This window comes from Puntigrus tetrazona, unplaced genomic scaffold (genome assembly GCF_018831695.1).
Source record: "Puntigrus tetrazona isolate hp1 unplaced genomic scaffold, ASM1883169v1 S000000060, whole genome shotgun sequence".
NCBI lineage: Eukaryota > Metazoa > Chordata > Actinopteri > Cypriniformes > Cyprinidae > Puntigrus > Puntigrus tetrazona.
The window spans coordinates 192,501-211,223 of NW_025047739.1; the positions used below are offsets into that span (position 1 = coordinate 192,501).

At 41.4% G+C, this 18,723-nt stretch overlaps 3 protein-coding genes, 1 long non-coding RNA gene and 1 pseudogene across 4 annotated transcripts in view; 2 read left to right on the forward strand and 3 right to left on the reverse strand.

Moving 5' to 3' along the window:
- Window positions 1-162, forward strand: part of LOC122332419 — a 16,819-nt gene extending 16,657 nt beyond the window's left edge. The window contains exon 3 of the long non-coding RNA XR_006248481.1: window positions 141-162. This is a non-coding gene — a long non-coding RNA (uncharacterized LOC122332419). The remainder of the gene's footprint in view (window positions 1-140) is intronic.
- The window catches only part of mov10l1 (Mov10 like RISC complex RNA helicase 1), a 19,752-nt gene extending 16,048 nt beyond the window's left edge, over window positions 1-3,704 (reverse strand). Inside the window, 6 exon segments of the mRNA XM_043229702.1 lie at window positions 176-316; window positions 695-882; window positions 959-1,071; window positions 1,667-1,814; window positions 2,542-2,729; window positions 3,469-3,704. Coding sequence (XP_043085637.1) covers window positions 176-316; window positions 695-882; window positions 959-1,071; window positions 1,667-1,814; window positions 2,542-2,729; window positions 3,469-3,568 — 878 coding nt within the window. The 5' untranslated portion in view covers window positions 3,569-3,704.
- Window positions 3,705-5,603: 1,899 nt separating this feature from the next.
- LOC122332418 lies at window positions 5,604-8,885 on the forward strand (annotated as a pseudogene).
- Window positions 8,886-10,669: 1,784 nt separating this feature from the next.
- zgc:174263 (uncharacterized protein LOC569949 homolog) lies at window positions 10,670-14,585 on the reverse strand. The gene is given in 3 exon segments (XM_043229713.1): window positions 10,670-11,958; window positions 11,961-13,052; window positions 14,141-14,585. Coding segments are annotated over 3 exon segments (1,329 nt in total). The 5' UTR covers window positions 14,226-14,585; the 3' UTR covers window positions 10,670-11,806.
- A 355-nt stretch (window positions 14,586-14,940) lies between these two features.
- Window positions 14,941-18,201, reverse strand: LOC122332410 (gastrula zinc finger protein XlCGF8.2DB-like). The gene is made up of 3 exons (XM_043229718.1): window positions 17,774-18,201; window positions 16,234-17,218; window positions 14,941-15,278 (listed from the first exon to the last, which is right to left on the reverse strand). Exons 1-3 carry the CDS (start codon window positions 17,841-17,843, stop codon window positions 15,272-15,274), a joined length of 1,062 nt encoding a protein of 353 aa, XP_043085653.1. The 5' UTR covers window positions 17,844-18,201; the 3' UTR covers window positions 14,941-15,271.
- Window positions 18,202-18,723: the final 522 nt, after the last annotated feature.

The window sequence follows — 18,723 nt, forward strand, 5'->3', positions numbered from 1 at the left end:
AATGCCCCGGGAAATTCAATGTGACCGGTTTGAGCTCTGCTGTGGACTAATCAGACCTGAACCAGCTTGAAGTACGACGACGGTGAATAAATGACAGGATCTACACTTAAAAGAATCATGTAAACTAACTCCCGTGTAAGGTGTGTGTGTGTGTGTGTGTGTGTGTGTGACTCACTGGACCCAGATCTGCAGCTCCTTCTGGTTTCCCAGCAATAGAGAGCCGAAGCGAGTCTCCCGGCTGACCTGCAGGCCTCCCTTATCCTCCAGCATCCTCTGCAGCTCATCGTCCGGCACATCCAGCTCCGAGGAGTCCACACTGTCAAACAACAACAGGAGAAGAAGAGCTGTACACACGACTGCAATTAACACATTAACCTTCTTCAACAGCTTCCTTTCCTCACAGAATAAAGAAAGAACTCTTAATAACAATACTTCCAACTAAAACCCATAATAACTCTTTGTCCAGTGCGTTTCTGTCATCTTAAATATTAGTTTTGGCTTGATCTGAGCAGATTTCTCTCCTTATTCCACAACAGTTTGTCACTGGAGGAAGAGAATCGTGGATTATGACTCATAAAGTATCCCAAAGATGGATTAGTTTAATCTTTTGTCCCGTCCAGATGTTAAGCGTTTGGACTCTCGTTCTGACGGCACCCATGCACATCCATTGCAGAGACGGGTTTCTCCAGGTCACCTGTGCTGGACGGGCGTCATGCACAGAGCTCTCCAGCTGTACAGAGACTGACTGCTCTCCACCACCACCACGTTCACCACGTCTCCTCGAGCGGGTCTGAAGCCCGGCGGCACGATCAGAGAGTCCAGACTGAAGAAGACGCTGTCGTCCACCACACCGCTGCGTCCGTGAAGGACGCTCACGCTCACCTGAGACACACACACACACACACACACTGAGACCGGTTCACACGCTCGGGACATCTCGCAGAGATCCCACACTGACCCCGTCCATGCGGCGGTATCTCAGAGGAGAAACGGCTCGAGCCCGACTGCTCCAGTCTGAGGGACACACCAAATACTGCGCCAGAACCCAGTCGCCCTTCACCGGCTCGAACCCTGCAACACACACACACACACACACACACACATATTTTAGTTTTTACATTAAATAGCAGCATGCAAAGTCTTTTTATAATATATCGCAATGTTGCGTAACTCAAGAAAGAAGAGCGGTTGAGTAAATCGTCTACTTTGTTCTCCCAGCATCGCAAAAAACTGAAGCTGAAGACACATGGACTGTTTACCGATGCATTTAGTCGTGATGATTTCAGTCTCTGGAGGGTCAGAGAGCTCTCTGATCTCATGAGCGCTTCTTAAAGGAACACTCCACTTTTTTGTAAAAAAAAAAAAAAAAAAAAAAAAAAAAAAAGGCTCATTCTCCATCTCCCCCAGAGTTAATAATTCTGAGTTTTACCGTCTTTGAAAGCATTCAGCCGATCTCTGGCACTTTTAGCATAAATCAGTTAATCCAATTAGATCAATAGCATTGCATTAAAAAAAAAAACCGACCCGTTTGAAACTTGACTCTTCTGTAGTTTTATTGCGTACTAAGACCGGCAGGAAATGAAAAGAAGAGTCGAGTTTTAAAAGAAAAAACAGTTGCACAAAGAAGTGGAGCTCCTTTAATATTTTCTCACACCGAGCTTCTGACCTTCACAGAGAGCCGCCCGCGGGAAGTACGTGGTCTGATTGATGTATCCTCCGTCTCGGTCACATGACGTCACCGTCCCAATCAGAGGCCGGAGTGTGTCCGTGTGCTCGGGGCCGGCGCTCTCCCACGCCTCCTTGACCCGCTCCACCTCCAAACAAACAGAAGAACAGCAGCGCTCACTCTTTAGAAAGGCACTCCAGAAATTTGGGTTGAAATCAACATTTTTTTTTTACTTTTTTCTTTTAATAAATAACTTGCACGCTTTATGGTGGTTACAATATCATCTACCCACACAAACATGTGGCACAGAAGAAGAAAAAGAGCAAATGCATTTAAAAACCAATGAAGATATTTATGCTAAGAAATGACCAGAATCTAAAACCATCTCAGCACAGCAATAGCTAAACAAGCAGGACTAGTTTAGAGAGCAGCGTTTTCAGATATAATTACCTACTTTTATGAGGTGTTTGTGTAGATGTAGAGACCAATGTTTCAAATCTTGGTCTATTCGCTTATCTTAGTTTATTTTCATGCATTATTTGGATTTATTTTCATTCTTCTGTATCTGTCATTTTTCACTGAATGTATTACTAACAGCCAATTTAAGGGATAGTTCACACAAAATCTGAACCGTTCTAACCGCTTAACCTACTTTTCTAGACCTGTGAGCATTTCGGTTGTCGGAGAGCTCTCGGATTTCACGAAAACATTTCAATTAGTCTTCGGAAGATGAACGAAGGTCTGGAAAGACTTGAGGATGTGACTTAGAGTGAACTATCCCTTTAAGAGCACGAGGGGTTAAGACAAAACGATTCTTCTATTGCAGTGAATGTGTGACAGGAAGCGGAGCAAGTGACTTCCGGGTCAGGTCTCACCCTGAGGGCCCTCCACTGTCCGTGGGCCCCGTCCTGCACCGCCAGGGCCTGCACAGGGTCCCCCACACACAGCAGCTCTCCTCCTAGCACCTCTCCTGACGTGAAGTACACAGCGTGATCGATCAGGCCATAATCCACACACAGATGCGTGACGATCCCGGTCCGCACCTGCCGGATCGGAGCCCCACCTGCACACAGCAGAGCTCACCTGTCTTCAGGTCACGGGGTGTACGACCGGGAAACTCAAGATCGCTCATTAAAGTTGTGTGAAAAAAAAAAAAAAAAAAACATTTTGGATGCAACGGACCAGCCAGAGACTATAGATGTGCAGCATCCATATTGATAATAAATGTGTTCGAATGAAAATGATGCACAATAAAACTACCTAAGTCACACGCGCAAAATGTAAAGGTTTTTGTATTTTGGCAGGACATGGGGCTGATTAATGACAACATTTTGAGGTAGAGCAGTCCTTTAGGGAAGCGAAGATAAAGAAAATCTCCACATTACATAGAAAAAGAGCAGCAGCCATACATGCGCATGGCAATAAATAAGTAACTTAACGAAAGCTTTAATAAAATACGAAGATTGAATAAAGTGAACTTTTAACAGCTTTTAAATTCTTGGAAGACGGAATAGTTTGCTGTTGAATCTTCTTTTGTTAAAACAAAGAAGCAGTGAATCTGCTGTGGTGAACCGAAAAGTAACGATAGTATAGTAATCAAAAAGGGTTTTTTCCTCATCTTTTTTTTATATTAAAGAAACCAAAAATATTACGTCTTTAAAAAAAATCATTCCCCTGGAGCCCAACTCAATCCAAAAAAAAATCAGTGAGTGAAGATAATCAAGTTCAATGAGGTCAAGTCTATTTCTGATTTAAACATGAGTTAAAAAGCGATTTGAGTGAGTTTTTGGCTCCTGACTGACCGTCAAAGCGCGGGTTTTCTGGCCGCTCCTCGAGCTCCTGAGCCCGGCGCCACAGCGGCGACAGCAGCCGCGACATCCAGCCCTGCACGACGCTCACCATCGCTGCTGTCCGCGACACACACCGCGATAAAACACCCGGGACACCGGCTTTCAGCGCGACAGGTGAAACGCTTCCCTGCCGGACAGACGGATAACGTCAGCACGTGCGGCGAGGAGACGCTTGATAACGACAACGACCGTCACGTGACCAGCGAGTAAAGTTCTTGCCACGCTCCACTTCATCCGAGTAAAAATAAACTACATCCTCAGGGATTGAATTAGAAAAGATCGTCTTTGTTCAAAAATTGCTTTCTGAATCACTACAATAAACTCGACGAGTGCGGTTATATATAAAGCAGCTAACTATAAAGTCATTGTCAGAATTATACTGACAGCCTAAAATATGTGAAAATAAATCTGTATTGAGTATTGTCTGATGTGTTAGTTTTAACAAGTATGAAAGTTTGAGAAACTAACTTTTCAACAAAAGCACACTATGAAACTATTTTTTTCCCAAACACATATTGACCACAATTACTTGTAGTCCTAGAAATTATTCTGAGCAAGATCTCTGAAGATCTATATTGCCATTCATGTTTACTTTTTTAGGAACATAAAGGAGGCAAATTGTCTTTTCTATCTATCTATCTATCTATCTATCTATCTATCTATCTATCTATCTATCTATGTATCTATATATATATATATATCTGTCTATCTATCTATCTATCTATCTATATTCGGGTGATTCTATAATTGGAGATTATTTGGCATTTCAGAAAGTTAAGAGGAAAAAACAGTTTATTAATAGAAATTCATTCCAGTGTTATAATCTAGTGCTTGCCAAACACAGATTACTTCTCTCTCTTTTTTTTTTTTTTTACTTTTAATGAAAAAACAGATGGCTTTGGTATTGTTTGTCAACTCTGTTATGGACAAATTAGGCAATGTACGGATATATCAATAAATCAAAAAATCCTTCTCGTAGCTGTCCTTACATCCAACACTCAAAACCGAGATAATATTTCACCCATGTCTTTACAGAACTGTCCACTTAGCAAGTATTTTTAATCTGAAAACAGAACTGACCATTTAATTAATTCATTTATTTTTAAATCCCACTTGCTGGCATAAATGCTAAGAACATGCAACACTAAAGAAAACATGATTAAAATACCTTAAATAACCCAGTGTGAGATCAGTCATGGGTTCTGTTTTACTTTTACTGTGGTGGTAACAGTGTTGATGTCCTACAAAATGGCTGTGTGAGAGGTTTTTGCATTAAATGCTTTCTCAGAGAGAGCACAGATGCTTTTTAGAGCTTCAGATCTCATCAGCGAGTGGAAAGTGACATCATTTCCTGTAACTTACACAATTCTGAGATAATTTCACCAATTTAAAGCCAAAATATGGTACGTAACAGAGTTGATGCAAGACTCACATTATTCTAAGAAAAGTTACATAATTTAAAATTGTAGAATTAAGTAAGTAACTAACTAACTAACTAACTATTTGGGGCTTTTACAAATAAATAAAAATAAAATGTTGGCAATAGAAAAGTACTATAGATCTTTTGATTGCACATAGATACATATTGATTTTCAGCTATTTAAGACACTTTTTAAATAAATTATTATATTGTTATGGACTGTAACATCTCGTAATTCATAAAACATTGTAAAGAATTATTACAATTTTTTAAAAGGAAAAATAACTCTTTGATCATTCAGTGATTTATGCTAAGCTAAGCCAAAAATGCTATCGCCAGACCCAGAGATCGGCTGAATGGGTTCAAAACTCGACTTTTACCTCAGAGGAAGATGGAGAATGAGCCTATTTTCTAAAAATAAAAAAGTGCAGCGTTCCTTGAATCTTAACTCTGGGGCTGCCCGTTTCAAATGATTATTCAACAGCAAACAAACTATGCAATCCTTCCAGTGTCCGAAATTACTCAGTCGTTTTAATTCAGTCCTTCAAGTGAACGTATGAGTGGACTGATGTAGGTAAAAGTGAATCAGTGTGTAGGGTGTCTGTATGAGGCTGACACCTGCTGGATGTTTCTATTATCCGGGGATTTACAGACAGAAAAAGAAACCGAAACCTAAGAGCTGTTGTCCTTCTTTAACTTTACAAGCAGTGAAAATGGCAGAAGCCCGTATTTCAGTGGATCAGTTCTCGTGTTCGGTGTGTCTGGATGTCCTGAAGGATACGGTGACCATCCAGTGTGGACACAGTTACTGTAAGAGCTGTATTACTGACTTCTGGGATCAGGAGGATGAGAAGAGAGTCTACAGCTGTCCTCAGTGCAGACAGACCTTCAGTCCAAGACCTGCTTTATTTAAGAACGTGGTGTTTGCTGAAATGCTGGAGAAACTGAAGAAGACTACTCTTCAAAGTATGGTTCCTGCTGGAGCTGGAGATGTTCAGTGTGACGTCTGTACTGGAAGAAAATACAAAGCTGTCAAGTCCTGTCTGGTTTGTCAGGAATCTTACTGTCAAACTCATTTTGACCATCATGAGGAGTTTCATTCACGTAAACCACACAAAGTGACTGAAGCCACTCGGCGACTGCAGGAGATGATCTGCCAGAAACACAAGAAGTTTCTTGAGGTTTTCTGTCGCACCGATCAGAAATGTATATGTATGCTGTGTACGATGGATGAACATAAAAACCACGACACTGTATCAGCTGCAGCACAGAGGACAGAGAACCAGGTATTTAACACTAGACTCTGATGAAATATTACTGACACTCGCTTCATATGTGTTTATATCAGCACCATATTAACATCTGACAGCTTTCACACCGAACACGACAGCAGCTGCACAAACACTTTCTGTTCAGTAAATCTGACTGATTCCAGATGATTTGAACCATTTATAGCTTCACTTCAGTCATTTCTTTTCTGTCTAGAGCTGCAGTTTAATTACAGAGAACACTGTCAGTGTGAAGCTCTGTCTGTGTCACTTTCATACTAGTGCTTGTATTACGAAACAGGCCTTAATCACACAATAATAATTCAGACGACCTGCTCATCCTGCATTCATCTGTTCTCATGATGATTTAGTGTCAGTAGTTTTCTGTGAGATTCACTATCATGTGTTTGTCCTGAAGCACCAGCTGAAGGAGACTCAGAAGACGCTCCAGCAGAGAATCCAGCAAAGAGAGAAAGATCTCCAGCGGCTGAGAGAGACTGTGGAGTCTCATAAGGTGAGTCTGGAGAAGAAGAGAAGTTTGTCATGGTCTCGGTTCAGACTCACTGAATCACTGTGTGTCTAACAGCGCTCTGCACAGACAGCAGTGGAGAACAGTGAGAAGATCTTTAATGAGCTCATCCGCTCCATTGAGAGAAGATGCTCTGAGTTGATATGACTGATCAGAGATCAGGAAGAGCAAGCAGTGAGTTGAGCTGAAGGACGACTGGAGCGACTGGAGCAGGAGATCAATGATCTGAGGAGGAGAGACGCTGAGCTGGAGCAGCTTTCACACACACAGGATCACATCCAGTTCCTGCAGGTAACACACATCTAGAAGAACAGATCGGAGTGGACTCGAGCAGATCCTGTTGTCTTTTACCGATCTACGGTTATAAATGATGATCAGTCTAAGGTTAGAATTTGAGCTGCTCTACCTTCAGAAAAATCTAATCCACCGTACTATAAGACTTCATTGATGTGCTTGAGCTGCTAGATGGACATTTATGTTCTGGGCAGATGTTCTATCAACAAAACCATTACCTAGAAAGGTCATATATAGTGAAGACAAGAATCTGTAGCTCTAACGTAATAAAAAATAATATTAGAATTAATATTAGAAGAATAAAACTGTAAAAAGTGCTGGATTGATTTATTAAAGATCAGGCAAATCTGATGTTGGAGCAGGTTTTTGGTTGAAGTGTGGAGTTGATGAGTTTTTTCTGTTTTCTGTAGAGTCTCCAGTCTCTCTCAGCTCCTCCTGAATCTACAGACATAAATGATGATCTCTTCGGTTCTCTTGTTTCTTTTGATGATCTGAGAGAATCTGTTCATCAGCTGAGAGACAAACTGGAGGATTTCTGTAAAGAAGAGCTGAAGAAGATCTCAGACAGAGGTAAAGTCCTGGAGATTGATCTGCTCTCAGAAACCAGTCCATCATCATCTCATATCAGGGAGAACATCATATCAGAAATGTCTTAGGAATGATGCAGGATCATGAGAATAACTCTGTTTCCACAGTCACCTTCACCAACATTGTTCCCAGAACCAGGAACCACTTCCTACAATGTAAGTCAGTAAGAAAACAAGCAGGAAACTCACTGAGTGTGTTCATGTTCTTCTGTAGAAGGTGAAATAATTGACGATGTAGATGATGATTATGACAGATATCTGCTCACTGATCATACACTGAACATGAACAGATCAAACAGATTGATAATTCCTGATTCTGAAGTGTTTTATCTTCATCAGATTCCGTCAGTTCACTCTGGATCTGAACACAGTGAATGAACTTCTTCGTCTGTCTGAGAACAACAGAATCGTTCCTCACACTAACACAGTCCAGTCGTATCCTGATCATCCAGACAGATTTGAAGGTGTGTGTCAGGTGTTGTGTAGAGAGAGTGTGTGTGGACGCTGTTACTGGGAGCTGGAGTGGAGCGGATGTGTGTGTATATCAGTGTCATATAAGAGCATCAGCAGGAAAGGACGGCGTAATGAAGGTGTGTTTGGATCTAATGATCAGTCCTGGAGTTTGATCTGCTCTCCATCCAGATACTCATTCAGACACAATAAGATAAAGACTGATCTCTCTGTAGAGTCCTGTAGAGTGTTTGATGATGATGATGATGATGATGGTGGTGGTATCAGGAGAGTAGGAGTGTTTGTGGATCATGGAGCAGGTCCTTCTACAGCGTCTCTGACACAATGACCCTCATCCACACAGTCCAGACCACATTCACTCAGGCGCTCTCTGTCCTGGGTTTGGGTTTTATTTTACTGGATCATCAGTGAAACTGTGTTGATGAATCAGGATAGACTGACGAGATTCAACCAAGAATTCTTTGAGCTGCTTGATGAATCAGTTAAATCAGAGATATCAGAGTCTCTTCTTTTCTCTTTATGACATTAATACTGCAGCTAAATGTCTGTCAGATTAATATCAGAATAAATAATAATTAGTAATGAAGTAATAAATCCTCACATTGACGGATCAGTGTGTGTGTGTGTGTGTGAGCCCTGATGAGTGACCATGTCTTTCTGTGCTTTTCTCAGCCTATATTTGTGTTCATTAAAATCTAAATTTTCCATGCATCTAAATTTTTCTATTAAATTTCTACACTGCCCTGCACAGTTTTCTGTTTCTGTTTTCTGTGCACAATTAAAAAACAATAAACTCAATTGGGCAGATGGAAAAATTATAATGCAATTTTAAGTTTTTATTTATAACTTAATTTTTAATAAATCAGTTGTATTATTTTTTTCATTGTGTTATTTCTGATTGATAAATAAATCTTATTTAACGAACAAAGGTGATGGGTTTTCTCCAGAAGACAAATGAAGCTCCTCATTACAGCATGGTTCATCACAAAAAGAACCACGTTGTCTTTGTAGGGACAGACTGAAGGCAAACACTAAAAAGTGCAAAGTTCTCCAGAACTGAATTTAAGATCTTCACAGTCATTCTGCAGAAGCTTTTATCAAACAGACTCACAAAAGGGGAATATATGAAGTGTCTTAAAGGAGGAAGTGCTCGTAATTCCAGCCTCAAGTGACTTTGAAGATGTTTGACCCAAGTTGATGATCGTAGAAGAACTTGAGCTGGATGATGAAGTCGTGCTGTAGAGCCGTGGCTGGGTTTAAAAAACACATATTCCTTACGTGTTCGTTATTAAACCGGCATTTATGCTCCTGTGAAGATTTATCTTTTAAGACCAAAGTCTCAAGAGTGGGTGAGGCTCTTTGAGACATTTAAAAAAGACATTTTGGGATAAACAGGAGACGAAAGAAAATCATCTACTGTATAAACATTGCCTTTAGAGTAAGTTGTGTTTTCATTTTAAATAATTACAGTGCCTTGTGAAAGTATTCATATTCCTTCAGTTTTGGAATTTTGTTGTGTTGCTGCTTTATGTTAAACTTATGTCACATCAGTCTACTCTCCATACACCATAACTGTACAGCAAAAATCAGGTTTTTAACATCTTTGCGAATTTATAAAAAATAAAAAAATAAAATGATTCCATTGCATAAGTATTCATACCCTTATCTGGTTGAAGTTTAGCTCAGGGGCATTCGTATTGCTTGTAGACGTAACTACTCTTAGGGTGAAATGAACCTGTCGCAAATTTAACTGAATGGTCACTCTAGTAGAGCTTCATGATCATGAGTGGAGATAGAAAAAACCCCCCAGAAGGACTCAATCTGCTTGTGAATGTGTTTATGAATACAATAAGATAATTGAATATGATATAGGAACAGGTAAAACCCCTGAGCTGTGATTATTTCCTAAATGAATCACTAAATTAGGTGAACCAATTCATGCTTTGAACTTTAATGTTTCCTGAACAGAAATCAGCAAACTATGCATCAGATTCTGCATCACTTGTGTCTTTACACTCCTCTTTAAAACACCTTTATAATAGTCACACATACATTAATCAATAAACCTAGAGCTTTCCTGGACTTTACAGTCTTATACGAAGTCGCAGCATTACTTGTCACCTCTGGAAACGTCATGTTTAGGTGTTCGATCAAATATCATTTATTTTTCATAATGAACTTTTACTGTACTGATTATCCAGTGAACTCAAACTGTTGTAGATACATCTGTCTGCTCTAAGATCCAAACAGTTCTGCAGAAATATATCATTTTTATAGAATTAGTGAATTGCTACAGCTATATTATGTTTCAAGATGAAAAAAAAGCATATTTCTAACCTTAATGCTTGGATTGCTGTACAGAGCCGTAGTTCCCAGAGTTATGAAAAACCTGCTTTGCAATACCAGAAAAGTTCTGTTGTCTGTATGAGAGACACTGTGTGTGACCAGAATAATTCAACAACAACGTATTTACAACAAAACGCTGTTTTTACACTTAAACGTATTTGAACAGAGGTCAGCAAACTTAGTTCCTGAACCAAATAAATACATGATAATTCATCAAAGTGAAACAGGTCACACCTGACACATTTTGCTCCTTTTTTATTTGTTAAATTCATCCTGTACAGTTTGCTCTCTAAGCATTTGTGGCCTTGGTTATGAGACAACTAAATTATGTATTTAATGTACTCTAATCAATCATAAACACAAGGCTTGAGTGATTTATGCGCATGAAAACCAGTGTGCCTGAAATAACCTTATTTCAGTGTAGAATAGAAATCATTGATTCTTTAAAAAACACCAGCTGTTTCATTATTAAAGACATCCTCCGTCCCTGAACACGCCACGCTCTGATAGACGTTTAAAGAGATCCTAGAGTTACAGCAGAGCAATAATGACCCACGTCTCTGTTCTTAACACTGGAGCAGCTTTACAGCGTTTCTGTGGCTCCAGGTCGTTAATAAGAAACACTCCGCTACACATCTCCGTTTGTGTTCAACAGAAGAAAGGTTTGTAAGAAAGGTCCCAGTTCTGGAAGCTCACTATAAAAGCTTCCAATACAGGTGTTTTGTTCCATGCATCACTTTACAACGAACAGGATCAAGTAAATGAAACCGCTGAAGGAGCCGTTCATCCAACAATGAGAATGTGCTGAAACGATGAGCCTCTGCAATGGATGTGAATGGGTGCCGTCAGACCCTAAACCCAATAGCACTCCAGTCTATCCGTTAACATCTGGAGAAGACAGAAGCTGAAAGTAATCCAAGCAAGTCGTTTTGTTGTAAGAGAGGCTACTTTTTTTTTTTTACTGGAAGAAGAGTTATTATGGAGTATGTCTCCAACAACAGCCTGACTGCATTCAAAGTAAAAATTGTTTTGGGATGCGCATTTATTTTGATCATATTTGCTCAACGATCCAAAGAACGATTCTCTCAGCGACTGCTGTGACTTACGTTAACACCAAACCACTTGGATTTTGTTTTCATTCACTTAGAGCTGCGTTACACACTGCATGAAAAAACCCATAATCTGGACACTTTAAAAACATCTTAATGTTGGATTAGTTTCATCTTTTGTCTACTCTAGATGTTAACTGATGGACTGTTTGGACCTTCTGACGGCACCCATTCACATCCATTACCAAGACGCCGATGCAAATCTGATTTTTAACTCCTCCTCCTCATAGGATATTAATGCAGATACAACGCACGGAGAGAGACATTCACTTGGTCAGTTTGGGACAGTGCTTCTTCTTATGGGTCAGCAGCGTACTCAGCCGGCCGAAGCACTTCCCGCAGAGAGGACACTCGTAGGGTTTCTCCCCGGTGTGCACTCGCTCGTGTGCTTTGAGCGAGTCGGAGACGGTGAAGCACATCCACAGCGAGCGCACTTGTACGGCTTCTCTCCCGTGTGAATCCTCTGGTGCCGCTTGAGGTAGATGAGTCTGGTGAAGGCCTTCCCGCAGTCGAAGCACACGTGCGGCTTCTCTCCGGTGTGGATCTTCTGGTGCTCTTTGAAGTTGTGGTGCCACAGGAAGCCTCTGCCGCTCTGCGAGCAGACGAAGGGCCGCTCGGTGGCGTGCGTTTTCACGTGCTTCTGCAGATGGCGAGCCTCGATGAAGCTCTTGCCGCACTGAGTGCAGTGGTACATCTTCTCCCCCGAGTGCTTCTTCATGTGGCCCACCAGGTTCCCGTGGTAAATGAAGCTCTTCCCGCACTGAGGGCAGGTGAAGGGTCTTTCTCCGGAGTGAATGCGGATGTGGATCTTCAGGTTTCCTTTATGAGTGAAGTTGCGCCCGCACTGCCGGCAGGTGAAGGGCTTGAGTCCGGTGTGGATCTTCATGTGATGCAGGAGGCTTCCTTTGTGTGTGAAGCTCTTCCCGCACTGATCGCAGCCGAACGGCTTCTCTCCGGTGTGGATCCGCATGTGGTCGGTCAGATTGTCTTTGTGGATGTAGCTCTTCCCGCACTGCTGGCAGACGTGAGGCCTCAGGCCGGTGTGGACGCGGAGGTGATTCTTAAGGCTCTGTTTGTGAATGAAGCTCTTGTCGCACTGATCGCACGGGAACGGTCTGTCCACGGTGTGAATCCGGTAGTGATCCATCAGGTGCTCTTTACACGCGAAGCTCTTCTGGCACTGGAAGCAGGTGAAGGGCAGCTTGCAAGCCGTTCTCTGAGACGCTTTCTGCGCCAGGTTGGCTTCGATCTCCGCGCAGCTTTCTCCGGAGTGGATCCTGAAGTGGTCCATCAGGTGCTCTTTGGACTCGAAGCTCTGTTTGCATTCGAGGCAGGTGAAGAAAAAGCCGGCTGTTCGCTGAGCTCTCTTGTGAGACAAGCCCTTCCCGGACTCTGAGCAGCTCAAGATCCTCTGTCCATTGAGGACGAGCTGAGGATCCTCCAGAGGATGGCTTTCGTCCTCGCTTTCTTCTTCGCTCTCCTCCTCACTCTCCTCTTTCACTTGCATCAGGCCTAAAGTAAAACGGTAAAAAATAAACGTCACAGATTAACGACTGTCAAGGTAATAGAAATCACACAGGCACATCTACATAAAAACACAAAGAAATGCTTACAGACAATATACACATCTTTCCTGCAGTTTTTTTACTATTATTTTTAAGAAACGACGATTTAAAAGGATTAACCCAAATTCCCATTGATACTGTACTGTAAAAGCATCCTGTAAACTCAAAACATTGCCTTATATTGAGGACAGCCTGCTAAATCACAATCTTGTGGAACATGAGTCTGTGATCTAATAAACGCAGCTTCTTCAGAAGACGATCGACGACATCGAGGAAGGGCCTGAGCCAAAATCATCACCAAACACCCATGTACATAGGCCTATTCAAGCATATGGGTGCCGTCATTTCAGACACTTCCTAAACAGATGAAAATACAAATTTATGTTTTCATTTTTGAAAGTGTCTTTTTCGGTTTTAAAGGGGTGCCAATACTTTTGTCCACGTGTTTGGTGATGAGGCTTCGCTTCTTCATTCAAAGTCACACCAGAGTGAGTTCTTCCTCACCATCATTCTTTCATCATGTTAAATCAGAAAAGGGTTCTGTCCAAACTGTTGCTGTAAAACTACTCATAGAAATTAATAAAGCAGAAGAACTTTTGTGTGTAAAGTTATGTCCATTTCTACAACTTTGTGGTTATGACAAAGCAACTATAAATCCTTAAATGATGGTTAAAAGTTATGACAACTCAAATAATAAAGAATAATTAATAGTTGTTTTTCTGCTTTATCTGAGATCAGAAGAACACGAATCCGTTTCAGAGTTTATTAATGATGTTTCAAGACTCTTTTCAGGACACAAGGAATATTTATTTGGCCTCTGCATCCTGTTTAATCTTAAAAGGGAGTTGGTTGGAGTCAAAAACATTTATGAAAACAAAGAACATCATTTTTGGGCGAACACTAACTATCCTGCTTCAACAGCAGCTCTGTCTTTTAGGTATTACTTCCATCAGATCTGAAATCCCCCTTACACACATATTTCATCTCATCTGTTCTCAAATCTATTTCTCAGAAGTCAATAATGAAGAATCAAACCTCCAGGTTCCTCTGGTTCCTCATCTTTCACTCGGCAAGGCTCGGGGATCCTTATTTCTTCACTCTCCTCTTTAATAAAGTCCATCTTCTCAGCGGAAGGTGATGAAGACTTCAGATGATGAAGCTGGAGATGTTCTGGCCTGTCTGGAAGCGGGTCTTCATCGCGCTCAGGATCACAGCAGTACTCTCCGCGTTTTGGTCCAGACTCGTTTATTTATAATCAACACTAAAGCTGCGACTGTCGAGGTACAATCTTTCGGGTTATATCTCCTGTTTTTAAATATAAAACGTGATGCTGAGCGACGGACTGAACCTAACGCAAGATGGCAAACACTGATTCTTCTTCTTGCGTTTTAGAGCCGGCTTTTAGTGAATCAGCGCCGCCGCCGGACGGAGGACGGGTTTAGTCCAACACACACACACACACACACACACACACACACACACACACACACACACACACACACACACACACACACACGCACGCGCGCGCACACACGCACACACACACGCACACACGCACACACACGCACACACACACACCTTTTTAAAGTCAGGAAAAACAGAAAAGACTTCTCCAAAGCGATGCCATATAAGAACCATTTTTTGTTCCACAAAGAACCATCCCTTTATTACCTTTTTATAATCTGAAGAACCTTTTTTCACCACAAAGAAAACAGAAAAGTTCTTGAGATATTAAAGGTTCTTCATGGAACAATTTTAACAGAAATCCCAGGTTCTTCTACGGCATCACGGAGCACCTTCACCTTCAAGAATGAGGGGAAACACATCACAACATCTGAGAAACAAAAACACTTTTTAGTAATTTTTCATTGCATTAAAAAAAATATACACACACTATAGAACGAATCACATTCCTGTTCCCATAAAGCAGTCATGATGAGCAGGTTTTAATTATTTATTTTATGAGATAGTTCACCTAAAAATGGAAATTAGCTGAAAATGTGCTCACTTTCAGATCATCCAAGATCAGGGTGAGTTTGTTTCTCAATCAGATCTGGAGAAATGTGTCTCAGTGACGCATGCTCTGCAGTGAATGGGTGCCGTCAGAACGAGTCCAAACAGCTGATAAAAACCTCACAATAATCCACAGCACTCCAGTCCATCGGCTCACATCCTGAGAAGACAAAGGATGAAACTAAGAAGACATTTTTGTTTGTTTAACTAAAATCCAGGCCATAATTCTTGTTAACACTTCCTCCAGTGAGTCAGGAGAGAGATGTGCACGGGTTTACGTTACAACTCGTTTTTTCCCCAAAGCACACATAAATAAAGACAATGATATATAAGTGTTGTGACAGATCTGTACACAGTACAAGTAGCAAGAGTACACAGAATAGAGCATCGTTAGAGTCTTTTATAATAAAAACATTAGAACAGAGTGCTAGTGTTATATAAAGAAAAAGTAGGTAAAACAGAAATAGAATAGAGTACCAATGTGAGATTTACTGTATCTTTAGACATTTCTTGAAGATCGGGCAGGTCGCTCCATCAGGAGATAACATTTCATTTAAAAGTCCATGAAAGTGACTCATTGGGATGAACAATAAAGCTCAGTTCAAGCTTTTAGAGGCACTTAAGTCTAAATAATGAACGCAGGGCTCTAAACCGTGACTAAAGCCTGAACATAGAGCATGACTTTATCAATCAGATCACGGCACGCCGTACGGTGCAACATGGGTCTACTGAACCTGGCTTTTAGCACCGTCACACTGAACGGTGTGCTCTGAAACATTGTGCTCCGTTACCTTTTAAAAAATAAGATATCAGCTTTAAAATTCTAAATTCATAATGAAGTTCAAACAACGAACTGGTGGCATGAGCGATCACTTTTAGCGTCATATCTCCTTGGTTTATTTATCTTTTGTCTGGAGTTCTGTAAATGTTTGCAGAGCCAGAGTTTCTTCTCAATTCTTTGCGAGCAGCAATAGGAAGTCAGTGCAAAATGATTATTAGCTAAAACAGCTATAAGTGAGAGACAACAGGAAACTTTTACACTGGAGGAAGTGTTATTAGACGTTATGGACGTGGACGCTGCATTGAAGCCTAAACCTGGAGGAGAACCTCCTCACCGTCTCAGCTTTGGACAAGCCTTCTTTAGATGCTTCCCTAGATTTCCGTAGCGGCTGAAAGTCTTCCCGCACGACGGACAGAGGTACGGTTTCTCTCCGGTGTGAACTCTTTCGTGTACTTTAAGGGCTCCTGAAACTGTGAAGCTCTTCTCGCAGTGAGAACACTTGTAGGGTTTTTCTCCGGTGTGGATGCGTTCGTGCACCTTCAGTTCCCCGGCTCTGGTGAAAGTACTCCCGCAGTCCAGACACACGTAGGGCTTCTCGCCGGTATGAATCTTCTGATGGTCCTTGAAGCCGTTGAGCCACAGAAAGCTCTTCCCGCAGAAGGAACACACGTAGCGCCGCTCGTCTTCGTGGATCCTCATGTGCGTCTTCAAATGCACGGCCAGGAAGAACTTCTTATCGCAGCGCTGGCAGTGAAAGGGTCTCTCTCCGGTGTGAGAGAGCAGGTGAGTTTTGAGATTGCAGGCCTCTGAAAACCTCCGGCCGCATTCAGGACACTGGTGCAGCTTCTCTCCTGAATGGACCTTCATGTGTCTTTTCAAGCTGTTTTGATGCGTGAAGCTCTTCCCGCACAGCATGCACGCGAAAGGTTTCTCTCCCGAGTGGATCTTCATGTGTTCCTTCAGACCTTCCTTCTGCGTGAAGCTCTTCCCGCACTGAGGGCAGCTGAAAGGCTTCTCTCCCGAGTGAATTCTCAAGTGTCTCTTCAGATCTCCTGAATTGGCGAAACTCTTTCCACACTGAGAGCACGGGAACGGTTTCTCTCCGGTGTGGATTCTTATGTGCCTCTTGAGGTCTCTTTTACAAGTAAAGGTCTTTCCACATTGAGGACACATGAATGAATTATTGGGCTCGGTTGCTTCCTTCGAGGATTTATTCTCAATCTGAGAGCAACTGAAAGACTTTTCCAGAGGTTCCTGATTCTGCTGTTTCTCCTCCCCTTCATTCAGTTCTTCACTTTCCTTTTTCACTTCCACCAGGTCTAAAATAAACACGAAATAGTTAAAAATTGACTTTCAAAGACTAAATGTTTGCTTTTAACTGTTTATAGGGTTAAGTTACGCCATATTCATGCGGTGAGGTACATTAAAGCAGTACGCCCCGAGAAGCTGTGATTTACATTTATAGAATCTAAGCGGGTTTAAGGCCCTCCACTTCCCCCCGACGCCCCTCAGCTGTTATAAATTCACTGTAAACCACCGCTTCACTGGACTTACTGCTTTTATGAAACGGTTATTCCATAAACGTAATAAGGTTTTACAAAATAAAGGGGAAATTAAATGTAATGATATTAATAAAATCATTATTCTTCTGTCAAACAATGTAGTCCCTCAGAAACGGATGTGATTGGACACTGGTTGCCGAGCAACGCGCACACATAAACAAAGGTGTCCGTTTGTAGAGTATTTTACCACAGCTCCACGCGCCGCTCAGCCAATCAAAATGAAGGAACGGAACTACCCGTTTCATTAAATACGTCCACACTATTTTATTTAACCAGTTCCTATCTTTTGAAAGAATGAAGAACGACACCAACCTCTCCGTTCCTCAGCTTCTTCCTCTTTCACTCCACGCGTTTCTTCACTCTCCTCTTTAACAAACTCCATCTTCACAACAACAGCTGTTAAACCTGCAGTTTCTCCTTCTTGTTTGGAAGCCAGACTCTGTCAGGTTCATGAATCACGAACACATGACTGGAGAGTGTTTTCATGTTTTCCTTATTTTGTGGATCCGCTTTACTTTCAGAAAATAACCTCGGTTTTGGCGCCATTTGCGAGAAAACGTCTTTTAGCGCTCGACATAAAGCAGCGAAACACTACATTCGGTCACCGACGTTCCTTCACATCACTACCTCAGAGCCATCTTTATCATCTCGAGCGTCTTTAAAACACGTCAAAAGTTTCGTGCTGTTTTATTCTCGACCAATGCAGAAGCGCTCCTTCGACACGGAACACTCCTCCTTCCGTAAACTGGAGCGTGTGACGCAGCACGTACGACGTCACGATGGCAAAATAAAAGTCCGCCCTACACAGCGATATCTATTTGATAGCCTTTTCATCCGAAATGTTAATTTTTATAGTTAGATCTTCTTTCAAACATAACTAAAACGTTTCTTGTCTAGACAACTAGAGATGTCTTTAACCACTGCACCGTTCATATAATTCGTTCAATTAAAACAAGTAAAAAATTAATAAAATACATAAATTAAGAATACTGAAGTTATAGTTACAGATGCAGAATGTGGCATTGGCTATGCTATATTATTACGTGATGACGTTCATTTATTTCTTGTGATGACGTTTCTGATCTTTCTGATTTGTAAAAAAATCAATGCATTTTCAGGCCAAAGTCACTACATTGTTGTTGATATCCATTTGAACCATATGATCAGATGCATGTCAAATCTAAACACAAAACATTTAAAACTGAAAAAAAAAAAAAAAAAAATGCATATGGGCCCAAACACCCCAAATCAGAAAGTCCCCA